This window comes from Hypoxylon fragiforme, assembly GCF_022984875.1.
Source record: "Hypoxylon fragiforme strain CBS 206.31 chromosome Unknown GGS25scaffold_4, whole genome shotgun sequence".
NCBI lineage: Eukaryota > Fungi > Ascomycota > Sordariomycetes > Xylariales > Hypoxylaceae > Hypoxylon > Hypoxylon fragiforme.
Window position 1 is genome coordinate 655,131 of NW_026054759.1, and position 14,623 is coordinate 669,753.

General features: G+C 46.5%; 3 protein-coding genes across 3 annotated transcripts; 2 read left to right on the forward strand and 1 right to left on the reverse strand.

Annotated features, from left to right (window-relative positions):
- The first annotated feature begins 1,463 nt into the window (after nucleotides 1–1,463).
- GGS25DRAFT_485022 (uncharacterized protein) lies at nucleotides 1,464–4,760 on the forward strand. Its single transcript, XM_049260514.1, has 7 exons — nucleotides 1,464–1,536; nucleotides 1,645–1,819; nucleotides 1,892–2,176; nucleotides 2,281–3,212; nucleotides 3,275–3,359; nucleotides 3,416–4,099; nucleotides 4,190–4,760. The coding sequence occupies exons 3-7, from the start codon at nucleotides 1,912–1,914 to the stop codon at nucleotides 4,408–4,410; spliced, it is 2,187 nt and encodes a 728-aa protein (XP_049117469.1). The 5' UTR covers nucleotides 1,464–1,536; nucleotides 1,645–1,819; nucleotides 1,892–1,911; the 3' UTR covers nucleotides 4,411–4,760.
- A 1,063-nt stretch (nucleotides 4,761–5,823) lies between these two features.
- GGS25DRAFT_520297 (uncharacterized protein) lies at nucleotides 5,824–7,774 on the forward strand (the record flags this gene model as incomplete). Its single annotated transcript, XM_049263865.1, has 6 exons — nucleotides 5,824–5,902; nucleotides 5,991–6,353; nucleotides 6,409–6,590; nucleotides 6,649–6,829; nucleotides 6,880–7,481; nucleotides 7,562–7,774. The coding sequence occupies 6 exons, from the start codon at nucleotides 5,824–5,826 to the stop codon at nucleotides 7,772–7,774; spliced, it is 1,620 nt and encodes a 539-aa protein (XP_049117470.1).
- Nucleotides 7,775–9,113: 1,339 nt separating this feature from the next.
- On the reverse strand, nucleotides 9,114–11,326 carry GGS25DRAFT_218807 (uncharacterized protein). The gene is made up of 2 exons (XM_049256929.1): nucleotides 10,249–11,326; nucleotides 9,114–10,193 (listed from the first exon to the last, which is right to left on the reverse strand). The coding sequence occupies exons 1-2, from the start codon at nucleotides 11,057–11,059 to the stop codon at nucleotides 9,187–9,189; spliced, it is 1,818 nt and encodes a 605-aa protein (XP_049117471.1). The 5' UTR covers nucleotides 11,060–11,326; the 3' UTR covers nucleotides 9,114–9,186.
- Between the last annotated feature and the right edge of the window lie 3,297 nt (nucleotides 11,327–14,623).

Here is a 14,623-nt window from a genome sequence, read left to right on the forward strand (position 1 = left end):
CCCCTACCTTAGTGCCTACCTAGTCATCCTGACACCTATACCGCCGAGTATCGGCTTTGCTAATACTATACACCATGATATCAAGATACTTGGTTTCAGCTCATATTGAATCACAATTATTCTCGTAGACAATATTCACTGCCTAGCCAATTCTCTTTCTGGAAAATTGAAAGGAAACAAAGCTTCGACCTTGATATAAACATCAAATCCTCCCGTCGCACAAGACTTTAGTATAACGATACCGAGTCTACTATCATACATACCTAGCATACCTACCAGGTAGGTACACATGCGCTACTCCATTTCCCACGTGGCTTCTCCGACTTATGTAACCGGTCCTAATTCCAGACAAGCAACAGGTAACGGCCCTATCCATCCCGGTTCTCTCACCTATTGCCTACCTAGGATGTAGGTAGAGAGAGCCCGTAAGGATTCGGGAGTTTTTAAAAAAAAAATGCTGTTCCTTTCATTGCGACCCAGGCCGCTTCCAGTCTTGCCCTCGTGACCATATACCTACATACCTACATAGTATACCCGTACACATCTACCTACCTATGAGGTATGTATGTAACGGAGCTATGTAGGTTCCTTGCATGTACCCCGTCTTAAGGAACGTTGAAGGAATCTTGTGTAGGAACCTAAACGGGCCAATCTACCATCTAGATCTCTGATTTTCCTTCCCCAGAGTATGCTATGCTACTGCGCCGCTTCGGCTATGTGAGGCGGATTTGGTAGCACTACCTTACCAAGCTTTGTCTACTACCTAGTAGGTGTTGATAGTATGTATTATAGGCATGTTACATATATGTTGTACAATACTTCCCCAACTTTGCGTGAATTCGTGGAGCCGAGCCGACCCCGTGTGGCGCCAACTACCAAGTACCAAAGTGGCGGGTGATGGGATATGGATATGCGCGTTGGACGCGCGATATATTTCGTCTCACCGAACAGAGATCGATACTCGGGCAGCCCGTGATTCGCCCAACTTTCTCAAACGGCTGCTCTCTCTGCAAGTCTGCATTGATGCGTTGTATGTATGCTGCTATCTTGGGTTAGATAGCTACATTACCCTCCAGTAACTGGCAGTAAGTACTCCAGTCTCCAGCTACATACCTACCTAACCCTGCCTAACCTATTGATACCTACATTGCCTACTAGGTAGTATAGGACCATTATAGGTAGTATAGGTAGTAGCAATAACACCTAGGTCCGCAAGCTATAGCACATGCCCCAGTTACAATACCATACCTACCTACCCAGCTGCCATAGCACAGTCGCATTTCCCCAATAATCAGCCAAGGCTAGGCCGAACCAGGATGTCGGATTCAGGACCACCCCTCGTAACCCCCCTCCTTGCCAGGCTTGCCTATCCTTGACACTAGTCCACGGCAGGCTGAGGATCGCCTACTAATGACCGTAAAATCCCTAAAAGACTGCGCCTCGGCGTGGGTCAGCGGCTTGAAAGGAATTAATAGAAACAAAGAGTGTTAACCACAAAAAAAGAAAAAAAAAAGGGAAGGTGTTAACTTTGTAAAGGTGTGTCGTCTGCGTTCGAATCTCACGAACAATCAATTCTCAACTTCGCGCGACACACCGCCCCAAGTACCGGTTATCTAACTATATACTAATACATATGTAATATAGTAATACCAGTACCCGCGACAGCGCATCGTCGTTTCAGTACTACTTTAGCATCTTTTTTTATATTAGTATTCCGGCATTGTTTGCGTCTATCTATGCATGTGGACGGATAGGCACGGCCCAGTTTAAGTCCCAGGCTGCCCTTAGCCTAGGCACTTCTCCACGGCTAATAAGCGTAGTGCGATTTTCAACTTCTTTTGAACATTTTTATTGACAAGTCAGTTGTCTAACCGATGTTGTTGAAGTACAGACGCTTGTGTGTCTGGAAGGATGGTGATGGCTATTGAAGTCGAGGAGCTCATCATCCAGCCCTTCAGGGAAGTGGTAGAGCGGGGCAAGGAAGCTGTCGCCAATGCCCAGGCAGCCATCGACGCTGATATCGAGGAGAGCAACTCTCAGGATCTCCAAAACATACTGAAGTCAGCACAGTCCCTAGTAAGGGAAGGTGAACGAGGTCTTCAAAGATTGCTGCCGTTATGGAAAGAACGGCTGGACAAGTACGGCGAGGCCTTCACGGAGGCCATGCGACACAACGGTAAATCCCGCCTGCTGACACTACACTCGTCGATTTCTTTTTTTAGATTAAACATAATCTTTCGAGCTAAAACCATGAAAATATTGCTGACACTAAACTTGTAGAGCAGATCGCCAATAGCCAGAGGCAATTAGAGGATCTTCTCTATGACCTGGACGATTTTGTTGAGGTCGATACGTTTGACACCACAAGGTTTGCTGAAGTGCGAGCTGCGTCTAAGTCGTTTGCTCTAACCCTCCTGGAAGCTATTAAGCGGTTGCACATCGAGGAGAACACTCCATCATTATCATCTGTCCCATCGTGGATACCGCCAGTACCACCTCATGTCCTGGAAAACAAAGGCCGCAGTCAAAATGGAGCAGCCTTGGTTCCTTTTGGAATGCAAACGAATCCGGGTGTCAGTGGCACCAGCACTCCTGCCCGACGACCGTCTAGTCCAGACATTTTAGGGGGGGAGCGCGATTTCATCAGCCTCGTGTCTGGGCCTAGCTTGCCGCCCCCGGCCTCACGAACCTCAGTTTGGGTTAGCGAACAGACGACAGCTGCGAATTCGTGGTCCCGCAACAACTCGATTCCCGAGGACGACTGTTTTGTGGCACATCCAGTCATAGCGAATAATCTCGACAGTCTTACTCTACAACACTGCGAGGTGAAGACACCCTCAAGCGACAGTCTGGCAGATAACTCTCAAAACAGGTTCTCTTGGTATACCGCCACCGGTAGCTTCGTTTCCGGTCCCAAGTCACCCGTCCAGGTCCCTACGAGTGATCAGAGAACAACATCGCTGGCAAAACCCAATCTGAACCCCTCCACAGCTCTAGAACTAAATAGCAACAACCAGCCGCCGTCACAAGAAACGGCGGCTTTCGAGGACGGTCTGATGCTTGCCGAAGAACTTTATTCGCCAAACAAATCGTTTACTGGGTACCAAATTGGATTGGATAGTACCCTATACTTGCAAAAGGGGTTTTGCCCGGGTGCGCAAAATTATCGAATGAAGGGGCGTAAGAGTGCGGTAAAATCGGTTATGGAATACGTAAGTGTCTCCTTACCGCATCTTTCGAGGGTAGAGAACATATACTTATTCTGGATTATCAGGGGACGTGGCGGAGTCTTGCCAGATGTACCGACTGTGAATTCGTGCAAAGCCTGTTAGAGGTAGAACTCGATGATGCCCAGGAATGTAAGTAGAATCTAGGAGCCAATCCTTTTTTCATTGACTTACGCAAACTTCTCTAGCGAGTGGAAACTCTTGCAAGGCCGGCGTTCTATATCGTATCAGGTTTCTGTATAAGTCACACCTCATCACGAACTCGGCGTTCACCACCCAGTTTGGCTGTCTGTTTTGCGCACAGAAGGGTCACACGGTGTATCCGGATGACGCAACCGTCTTTACTACGCAAGAGCAACTTTTCCAGCACTTATCACGACATCCGCAGCCATTACCGGCTGTGCCTGGTATTGTGGTCTTGTATGGCCAACTACTCCGAGGAGACCCGAATTATGAAGACTACGACCTTCACTTTCCCAACCCTCCTGTTGCGAGTCAGCTTCCAGAATCAGAATCTCTGACCAAGCTACCAGCGGCGGCAGTCGTAAAAAGCCATGTTAAGCGATATGGACGCGATTTACTGGATCCGGATGGGAGCACGGAACAGGTCATAGAGTTCCTGGAGGGCTCCCGGGTTGTGGGTGTCGAATTTCCTGAGAAGTGGAAGGGCAAATGGTGCACTGGTTGGCATGACGGTGTTCAAGGCTCTTTTCCTGCTAAATGTATCATGCTTGAACCGCCTGCACACCTTCCAGGACCAAACGGGGCCCCTGACAACATGTTTGTCACGACACTCTGGAAGTGGGATGCAAAAGATGCCGCAACAGGATGGTTACATTTCGACAAGGATGAAACCTTGTCTTCTGTTAGTTGTAAGGAAATATCCCGCGTTCTCGAGAATGGCTTTTTTGCCTCTTTTCTTTCGTTTCTGTATATCCTTCTCAACTAACTGGATCCAATAGGGCTCAACAAAGACGATTGGTGCTGGTATGGCGTCAAGAAGAATGGCAAGGCAGCAGGTCTTTTCCCGCGATCTCATATCAAGATGGAATCGTTACGGGAGGTTGCCGAGGTAGAGGATGACGACTCTTCACATAAAGTGAAGATGCCAGGAAATTTCCATTTGCCTCATTTACCTACAATCAAGATGCGTAGACTGACAGTTGGAAGTTCAACGTCTTGATATACGACTAGGAGAGGTATCGAAGATTATGAGAACATTGCGTATACGTTAAGATTCCCCGAAAGGCGTATTGGGTAGGTAGTGGCGGCGCTGGCACTCGTGGTTGAATTTTAGCATTATATACCCTCGGTTGGGTTGACGCTTTTTATAACATCAAATAGGTATATACACGTAGCACTGAATGTTATGTGTATGAAGAACAGTGTATGAAGCTAATGATAAAAACTGTATTGTACCGTACCTAGTGACAGGTACTATGTATTCCCGGAGCTTTGCGCCAGGCCAAGACAGCCAAATAAGTCCCCGCACCTCCACATAATAAATAAGGCCATGGACCGTTTTAAGTTAAAGGTTGTGCTACATTTCCCCATTCTGTCAAATGAGGTTCAATATCATGACATCACTAGGAAGTTTTTATTCCCTGCTCTTCAGGTAGTGCAGGGAGGTTAAACCAGGGTAGCTCTGGATACCTAGTACCTACATAGGGTAGGAACTTCAGATCTGTTTGCAATAGATGAAATGTTTGGTTTACTGGTAATTAGAATCCTACCTATGTACTTTGCACCTAGCTAGCTTCATGTACAAATCCCCTGATCGTGATAGGTGTACATATTTTCGTTTGAGAAATGATTTATGAAAAACCATATGGTCTAGGCCCTTTGTCAACGAAGACGTATGTGGAGTCACGGATGACACGAATTCTGGAGTATCACAAGCTATGGTGGATACTACGTCATTTTCGTCTGAAGCAGTGGCCACTTACATGTAAGTAATGTAGGGCCACAACTAAGACGTGACCATATCTTTACATCAATGGATAGCACTGAGGACCAGTCTGAGGTAGGCGCTACAGGTATGTACTTTGCAAGTCCAAGCTTTCAATATTCAAAAAAAAAGAGGTTCCTCTTTTCTCAGGTTTACTAATTGGATGTATTCATTTCTTTCTTTCAATATGAGGATAGTACCTGGTGTCAATGTAGATACATATGCCACAACCTGAAGTAACCGATCATTGATGTTTACCTTAGCTGCCTAACCAGCTAACCTACATATCCAGTACATACTTGGCTAACCTTAGGTAGGTGTAGTTGCATACATGAAGTAGGGCTGCAAGTTCATAACGGTAAACAAAAGAAAAGTTGTGACGTGATACATTTTTTTTCTTGACATACATACATCTCATCATCCATCATCCGTCGTCATCGTCATACATTCCTCAACTCCACTAACCTTCTCATTTACCTTGAACAAAACCACCGTTGCCCTTCTCCCATTCAATATTCTTCATTGCAACTCCTACACACTGAATCAATTTCATCTACCCCTTTTTAAACCAAAAAATTCCAACACCTACACTATACCTGTAAAGGAGACACCCACAAACCTTGCTCACAGTTAACACTTCGTTTCGTCATGAGGTGGTTATCGACCGTCCTCACCATTGGCCTAGCGGCCGATGCCGTCGTAGCGAGTACCTGGTTCAGCAAAGCAGGTAAGTTAATACATCAACAGCCCTGGAAGTATACTTGGCTTGAGCTTTCAGCATCACATCGTTGCTAACTCTGATGATTTTCATGTAGCCTACAACAAGTGGCATGAAACTGAGCTTGAGCGATGGCTCTCCGATAATGAAATCCCTTACCCTACTCCAGCCGACCGCAAGGACCTTGAAAACCTGATTCAAAAGAATTGGGACTCCTATGCCGTGTCCCCGTACAAAAATTGGGATGCCGACCAACTTTCATCATACTTGAAGTCAAAGGGCGTAGAGACGAAGGAGTCTGCGAAGTCGAACAAGGATGCACTTGTCTCCCAGATGTCCAGCGCCTGGTACGAGACAGAGGATAAGGCCCAGACCGCTTGGACCAACGTTCAATCATGGATATTGGATACATGGACCGATAGTTCCCTGAAGGGTTTTGCCGACAAGCACGGCATCCCAGGTAGATTTGCCATATCCTTCAGTCGTTTTTATTGTTTTCTAATTTGTATATACAGTCCCGCAACCTCGAACCCGTGATACTCTCCTACAGAAGATCCGAGCCAACTATGAGACCATAGCTAAGAAGGCCGGAGAGACTGCCGAGTATCCTGGAGATTGGCTATATGAATCTTGGTCCGAATCTGATCTGAAAGAATGGCTTGATACCCATGGATTCCCTGCTCCTCAAGTTACTGACGTGAGACGCTTCTCCTATTTGTTGCCATCATGTTATTCATGCTAACAATGATTTTTAGCGCAACCGCCTGATTGCTCTGGTTCGCCGCAACTCGCGCCTTGCCTATCTCAAGCTACAAGACCAGCAAGCTGCTGCCAAGGCCAAGGCCAGTTCCGCCTATGCCACGCTTACTGACAAGGTTATCGATGCCTGGGGTGAGTCCCAACTGAAGGAATTCTGTGATAAGAATGGCATCAACGGTAAGTCTACGTTCAAACTTATATCTTTGGCCTAAACTAACATTTCTTAGTTCCTCAAGGTACCAAGTTAAACGAGCTGCGTGCTATCGTACGCAAGAACCGCGCCGATATCATGGGCGATAATGTATCCGCCTCAGCTGCTAGCGCTTTCGGTGCTGCCACCAGCAAGGCTGGTAACCAGTATGCCAAGGCCACCGACGACGTCAGCCTTGCTGCCCAGGAAGCTTTCAACAAGGCAACCGAGTCATGGTCAGAAAGCCGACTCAAGGCTTACTTGGATGCACGTGGTGTTCCCATCCATCAAGGATCTAAGACCGACGAGCTTCGTGCTTTAGTCCGCCGAAACTCTCACAAGGCTGCCCATCCTTACAGCGCCTGGACTTGGGATGACCTCTCTTACGACAACCTCAAGAAGTATCTCGCTGAAAGTGGCAACGCCGCTGCTCAAAAGGTTGGCGACAGCAGTTCTGCTACGCGTGATGACCTTCTAGAAGCCGCCCAATCAGCTTATTCGTCTGCGTCTAGCGCTGGTGGCGGTTCGTACGCCTCCGCTACGAGCTATTTGGCTCAGGCCACCGAGGTAGCTAAGAAGAGCACGTTCAACACATGGAGCGAAAGCGAACTTAAGGCTTACCTGGATAGCTATGGCATCGTAAGTAATTTCTTAACCCTCGTTGAAATACGACAAGTTACTTGCACCAGTTTACTAACTTCTTTTCTTTTTTTACACAGCCTGTTCCTCAAGGATCTACTCTTAATGAGCTGAAGGCCGAGGCCCGTAAACAGTCTACCTACTTCAAGTACGGCACTACGAACCCCGCCAGCACTGCCTTCGCTAAGGTTGAGGAAAATGTCAAGGGCGCTTACCAATGGGTCCTGAGCCAGCTCACCGCCGGGTCAGAAGTTGCTAAGAAAAAGGCTGCCGAGGCTAAGGAAGAGCTATAAACAGCATCATGCACGTTGCATACGTTGAGAAGAAAAGGCGAGAAAGTAATTCTAGTGGGGGGAGAAAAATGGTCAGGCTGTCTGACTATGTTTGGCATGGCGTCCGTGGCCGAGTGAGATTCAAGCAGTAGCAACGGATTATTCGGGTCTGAAAAGGGCGGGCAATCATAACAACAGTTGAAAGTCAGGGGTTCCACGTGGACTCCTCTTGCGCACAGGTAATGGACGGAGCTGTAGGGTTTTGGGGATCAGCCTCCTTTTTCCCTTCCTACCTCGTTGTTTGGGTGTGTAAACGATACGGTAGTGGATAGCATCAATGATTCAGTTAACTCGATAATGCGATTCGAGTAATGAGACTTTATGAGATTGTGTACTTTTACAGAATGTGTTTTGCTACGAATTTCTTCTTTTCATGGTGTGTACTTGACGCTTGGATATGTCGTAATCAAGTCAATAATTACATTCATTAACCTGTCTGTGCTTGCCAACCGACCTACTTTATTATCCCAGATCTATCTACATGTGGTACTAGGTAACTAGGGTTTCTAAAGTCAGTGCTTACCTTGCCGTAGATCCTAACCTAGGTAGTTACTTATTCATCGATCTTCTCTGGGTTTATTTAGGTAACTACGTACGAAGTAGACAACAAAAACAGATGCCGCTTGACATGCATGTGGGTTTTCTCAATTTTCAGACCCCACTGGTAAGACATTGAAGCCTGTAGTAGTACGACTGACATGACTGGAGATAGGTACATGTGGAAGTAGTCACTTTTGATTCTATGTATGGTAAGTTGTCTTATTATTATCAAAAGTACCCAGGTACAAATTTTGTGATCGCGATTTACATACATATGCACATAATAGGGGCAAGAACCCCAGTTTATCATCACAGCGGAATAGTTATACCAAGGTACCATTATCACGCAGTCATCAATGTAGCAACAATTAGAGAAAGGGTTTTATATTAAGCTTACTACTAGGAAATTAGTGATGTTGACTTCGCAAATTACATAGAGTGCCTAGTAATCTCCAACTTCAGAATTACATATGAGACATCGTACCAGCCAGCACTCATACCTTTCGGCATGACGGCAAATACATCTTGTATCTCGTATAATATCCTGACCAACATTCGTTTCATCTTGCTGAAGAGATGGCGTTTTATTTCAACGCATTCCCGGATCAGCGGGTATGTATTAGAAGTGGTGTTGGAGTTCTTTGTTGAGACGGGTGCAATTGAGGGTGCCAGATTTTTCAAATTTTAGGGAATCACAACAGATTGTGCGAGATATGTGTCGAAGATTATACTTCGTGTGGTTTAATGGCCAGGGAATGACCTATCGGAGTAGGTCACACCGTCCATTAGCGTTTTTGAGCCTCTTGTTAGACAGAGGGTCTGATTTCAGAGGATCAGGCCTTATATTTTCCTGAGAGGTCTGTCAGAGACTTCAGTTTATGTATACTTCCTTGAAGATTTTCAAGAAGGCTTCTCTGTCGTTTATGGCCTATATGGGGCTCTGCGGAAGCTTTTCTTTTTTGCGACATGGTCGAAAGAGGACTGCTCGCAAGCTCAGGCATCTTCTTTTGTTTCCGCATGGGTGAAATGGGGACGTTGGTAGTAGCGATGCGCCCATCTTTGATACCACGAAGGGTGCCTTCAAAGTAGGGACCAGAAAACGCAAGCGATTCTCGAGTAGCTTTGCTACGGCTGATTAACTGATGATTCACTTGGTCCCGGCGAAACGCGCCGACAATGTTAGAATTGTGCGTAAAGTGGTCAAGGAGAGATGTAACGTCACTGGACGCAGTGCTGGGACGACCAGGTGTGCGGCCGGGCGTGCAGAATATTTGGTCGTCCGTTTCATCTTGATCAAGTAGCTTCTCGTCTTCTGACGAGTCATCGTGATCCAAGGTAATGAAGTCCTCCAATTTGAGACTCTTCTCAGCTTCATCGACAACTTGATCATCGGAATCAGATGATTCAACTACATTTCCGTCAGACGCCTGGGAATACCAGGCTTCGGCGGGGCCAACCGCATGTGTGTTCATGAAGTCCCCATAGGTACTAGAGGAGATCATTCCACTCATCATGATACTGCCTGGGTTGCTAAGAATGGGAGACGATTGAGGTGGTTCGAAGTATTGAAAGTTGAACTGCTCGGGAGATAAATCAAAGCCCCTCCCGCTCATGCTCTGATGAGTAAAGATCATCATCTTGCCGGTTCGTGGATTCAAAATAGCGATGGGTTTTTGGCTAGACTTATCGAGGTTGAATCGTCCGACATGTGGTTGGCCACGGCGTGGCCGAATAAGTGTGGCACCATCCGAATCAGAGGAATCATCAGCAGCCTCCCGTCGACTCTTCCGTCGAATTGGATTTTGAGGGGGCTCTTCTTCGTCGGTAGTATCCCCATCAGCTAGATGGGGTCGGTCAGTAAATTCATACATAGAAACCAAATCACCCGTACTCACTTTGATACCCATCGAGAGAGGCTTGATCGTGCTCAGAGAAGCCCATTGGTGTGGAGCCAGCAGTTGACATGTCGTGATTGGTCATAGGGGTGGCCATTGGCGTACTATCCTCATCATCCATGGCATTAATCCAAGCCTCAAAGTCAGAGCCTAGGTCATCGTTGGTGGTATCCACTTCGTTAGAAGGTCCATAATTGTCCCAAAAAGCGTCCGAGTTGGACGAATCGTACGGGTCTGGGTCATGCTCAATCTCTCGACGAAAAGAAGGGTCGAGTATGCTCTTATCAACGAAGAGATCAGGGAAGAAGCCGTGATCAACATCCTCATCGGTTTCGGTCGAATCGTCATCTGACGATTCTTCGGGGATATCAAACCGAACACGACGCTCGGTGCCAATGAGACCTTGGTCGACAACAATATCCTCATCGGCATCCGCTTCAGACGAAATGCCATCCCAACTAGCATTTTCATCAACATCATCGTCATCACCCTCGTAGTCTGCCTCCTCTTCCTCCTCATCATTATCATCCTCGTCTTCTTCCTGTTCGTCTCCACCATCGTCTTCAAGAACCTGTGGCCGAGGAGAGGCGGAGCTGCGTATGTTCTGCCGCAGTCCATCGGAGAGAATGTGCTCCTCCTCGGCCGCGTTTACATTTTCCTCGTCGTCATCTTCAGAGTCGCTGATGTCTTCTACCCCTGAATAGCCACCCTCGTCGGACAGGTCAAGGGACGACGAAGCGTCCGAGGCGCGACGTTTAGCAATCTTGGCAGGGGTAGACGGGAGCCTCTGTTGGCGTACGTTTCGAGACATCTTGAATTATGCTAGATATGAAGGTATAGAATAATACAGGGGGTTCAACAGAGTACCCACCCGGACTCGGGGGTGGATTCGGGGCTGAGAAAATCGAAGCAAACGGCGGTGAAGCCCTTGTACTCGGAGATATAATTGACGGAACCGTGATCTATTGACACGTAGATCTCCAACTTTCGAATGCTTAAGCTGACTATATCTCCTCTTGACGTTCGTAGCTCAGGGTATAGTGTTGCGGGGGTAATATAGAGCGGAGTATAAAGGGAACTGAAAAGAGGTAGGTGAGGATACCTTGTATTGTAGCCACCAACTAAAAGTCGTGTAGAAGAGTGCCCGCAATGACAGGGCTAGGTAAGTAGTAATTCTGTTGGATATTGAGACTTCCGGATAGGACCCTTTAGACAGAAAAGGGGACACTAGACAGTGAAAGTCTGTACAAACTTCGTCGAGTGTCGGGTTGCGAATTGAATAACTCGGTGAACTGCTGGACTACGGGACATGCCCGGAGAAATCAGACATGTCCCGTAGTGGGTATTTACAGCTCAGCGAAGGCCGAAGGCATGATTCTCGACGAAGTTATAATATTAAGTGAATTGTATATCTTGAAACAAGTTGTAGTGCGACTTCGTTGTCTAGTTGTGATAATTCCTCGAAGGGAAAAGGGTGGGAGGGGAGAAAAAAAAAAGCTGCAGATAAGTTTTTTTTTTTTCTACTATTGCTTTTCGATTGGGTGGGGTGATCCCTCCTCCACAATCTCTTGCACTGGTCCCTGATTTGTTTGCCGGGGTGTAATGGACTTGGGCTGTTTGTAAAGGTACTTGAATACAGTAGTAGGTACTTTACCTGTGTACCTCCTACTACCTACTAAAGTACCTATGTAGGCAGTCCATCATAGATTCATAGCAGCCATACCGCCTTTTTCACTTGCATCAACTCAGTGCACTAACGCCTAAAACCCCGCTAGAGCCACTAAACTGTCCCTTATGGTCCACTGGAAGTAGGCAGTTGAAAGCTTGGCCGGCGCTAATTGGAAGCCGCATTCTAACACTGAACTCACATACACATGTGTACATACAATTTAGGATTTTACAGTTGTATGTATTCGTACTTTCAGATTCAATATTTTACTTGCAGTTTACCTACATTAATAGATCCGTCTCATGTACTGAGTACATAGCTTCTAAATGTATGTACCTTCCGAGTTTCCAACTTGGTCTCCACTTCCTCTATGTATTTTCCAGTAATAACCAACAGCGAAAGAAGCGAAGAATTATCTTGTAACCCCCCTGTCTTACTATCTACGATATCCACTGAAAACTTGTTCGATGTCTGGAGGCTCTCTTGTGACGCATCGGAGAGGGGCCGTTCAGACTCACGGAGGATGACACACATATTTGCCCCTCCATCTACCGATTATATTTCTCTTACTCTTTTTTACCTCTAATTTTGCGTTGAGATTTGGCTAGTTTGCTTATGCTACTGGCTGACCATAGACTATGAACGACAGGACCCCTTAAAAATAAAAAAAGAACTTTATCCATCCGAAGGATATTTTTATGCTAGAACTTTTTCAAAAAATTACTATGGGAAATTACTATGGGAAATTACTATGGGAAATTATTGAAAAATTATTGAATTAATTACGTCATTAAATACCCCTGTAATTCCCAAAAACCCGTGCAGGAAAATCAGGATTGGTCAGATCGTTCTTAGCGCCAGCTGCCCGACAGCCGTGCGTTCTTTTTAAAAGCTTTTCATTAGCTGCATTCCTTTAAAGCAAACGCTTTTTATTGGCTGCATCCCTTTATGCCAGCTGTCCCAAACTTTGTCAACCATAGCCGTGCGTTTCTTTCAACGCTTTTGATTGTTGAAGGGTTAATCAACAACCGTCCCATCCTTATTCATTGACCACATCCTTATTCGTTGACCATATCTGATATCCATTGCTGTATCGATACCTCTCCTCTACCTCTCTTCAATCCGACCGACCCATATACCAATCTGTTTCAGCATATCCGGCGCCGGTCCGACACCCACCGAGCCATGTCCTAACATCACCCCCCTTTCAATGGAAAGGATAACGTCCACGTTATCTACCACATCCAATACATACACACATGTGTGTTGATCCCTGATACTAATCTCTAAGCTGACCCGTGCTGCTTCAATAATTGAAGTAACTCCAGACAGTCCTCCTAGCGGGATACATGTGCTTAAGCCTTAGGTGGTTGGGGTGGTGTTGGGTTGCCCTGAGGCTCTGCCGATGGCCTGTGCGTTGAGGCTCTTGCGGCTCTGCTGATATATAGGGATAAGGATATAAGGGGAATAGTGTTTCTAAGACAACCATGTTGAATGGTTGTGTTGGAGGGTCTCGTCGGCTGAGGTGACCGAGAATTGAAGGGTCTCATCGGTTGGAGGGACCGAGAATTGAATGTCCCAGCCACGTGTCTCCTGGCCAGGACGTGGATAGCCACTCCCGTGGCTATCCATGGCTACTGCCATGTGGGCATCTCCATGGCTGCTGCTGCCACAGCTTGCTAAACCTTATCGGTGTATATATAGCCAGCCTGAGACACTGGGAGCTCAGCTCTCTTCTTCTCTTCTATATTTCCATTGACTGATTGACCTCTTAAGTCCCATCATGCTGCCACAGCTTGCTAGCCTGAGACGCTGGGAGCTCAGCTCTCTTCTTCTCTTCTATATATCTTCATTGACTGATTGACCTTTTAAGTCCCATCATAGATTCGTATCCTCCGGATGGTCACGCCTTCCTTCCTGTCACTTATTCCCGACTTTTAACCCCCTTTTGACTTTCTAAGATAGTCTTTTAATTGGACGAGCAAAATTTCTTCGGCCAGCGCAGCGGTTCCTGAAAAAAAAAATATCTAAAAGTGATTCGAAGGCCCGTCCCGGAGCTTGCGGAGGGCCACGGGCCGATGAATCACTTTTGGATATTTTTTTTTGAAGGAAGGCCGGAGAAATTTTATAAATCAAGTACATACATGTACAGGTAGAGGATGACCCCTATTATGGAACGGCACGTGTGGTGTTACCTTCGTTTGGAGTTACATATGTACCGAGTAATTATTGCATGTGTGTTTGGTGTACACGAAAACAGATAATTAGGCGAGATGGGGTCAGTTTCTACATACATATGGATAATGTATACGTATGCAGTATTATTATGCAGCATACTTGAATACAGCATCTCGTCAGCTTCCTCCCCCCAATGGGCCCATCCAGCCCACCATTAACCCCTCGGCCATCATGACGACGGAGAAGCTACCCTAGTAGTTCGACTTTTTTTTCTCTAATCCATCTCCACCATTGCCTGACCATTAGTTGGGACGAACTCCACGGCGATGAAGATGGGTCTCCAAAGTTACATAATCATCATACTACATGGCATCAGGAGATCTTCTCTTACGGGCATGCTAGTTTTTCCTCCGCTCTTACCAAATCTGATCATCTTGGACAGGCATCAGTACTGCCTCGCCCATTATCCAGCGCTTCCATTCTCCACGTTAAAGACTGAATCAATGGTGACGTGCATTTTGCATGAAA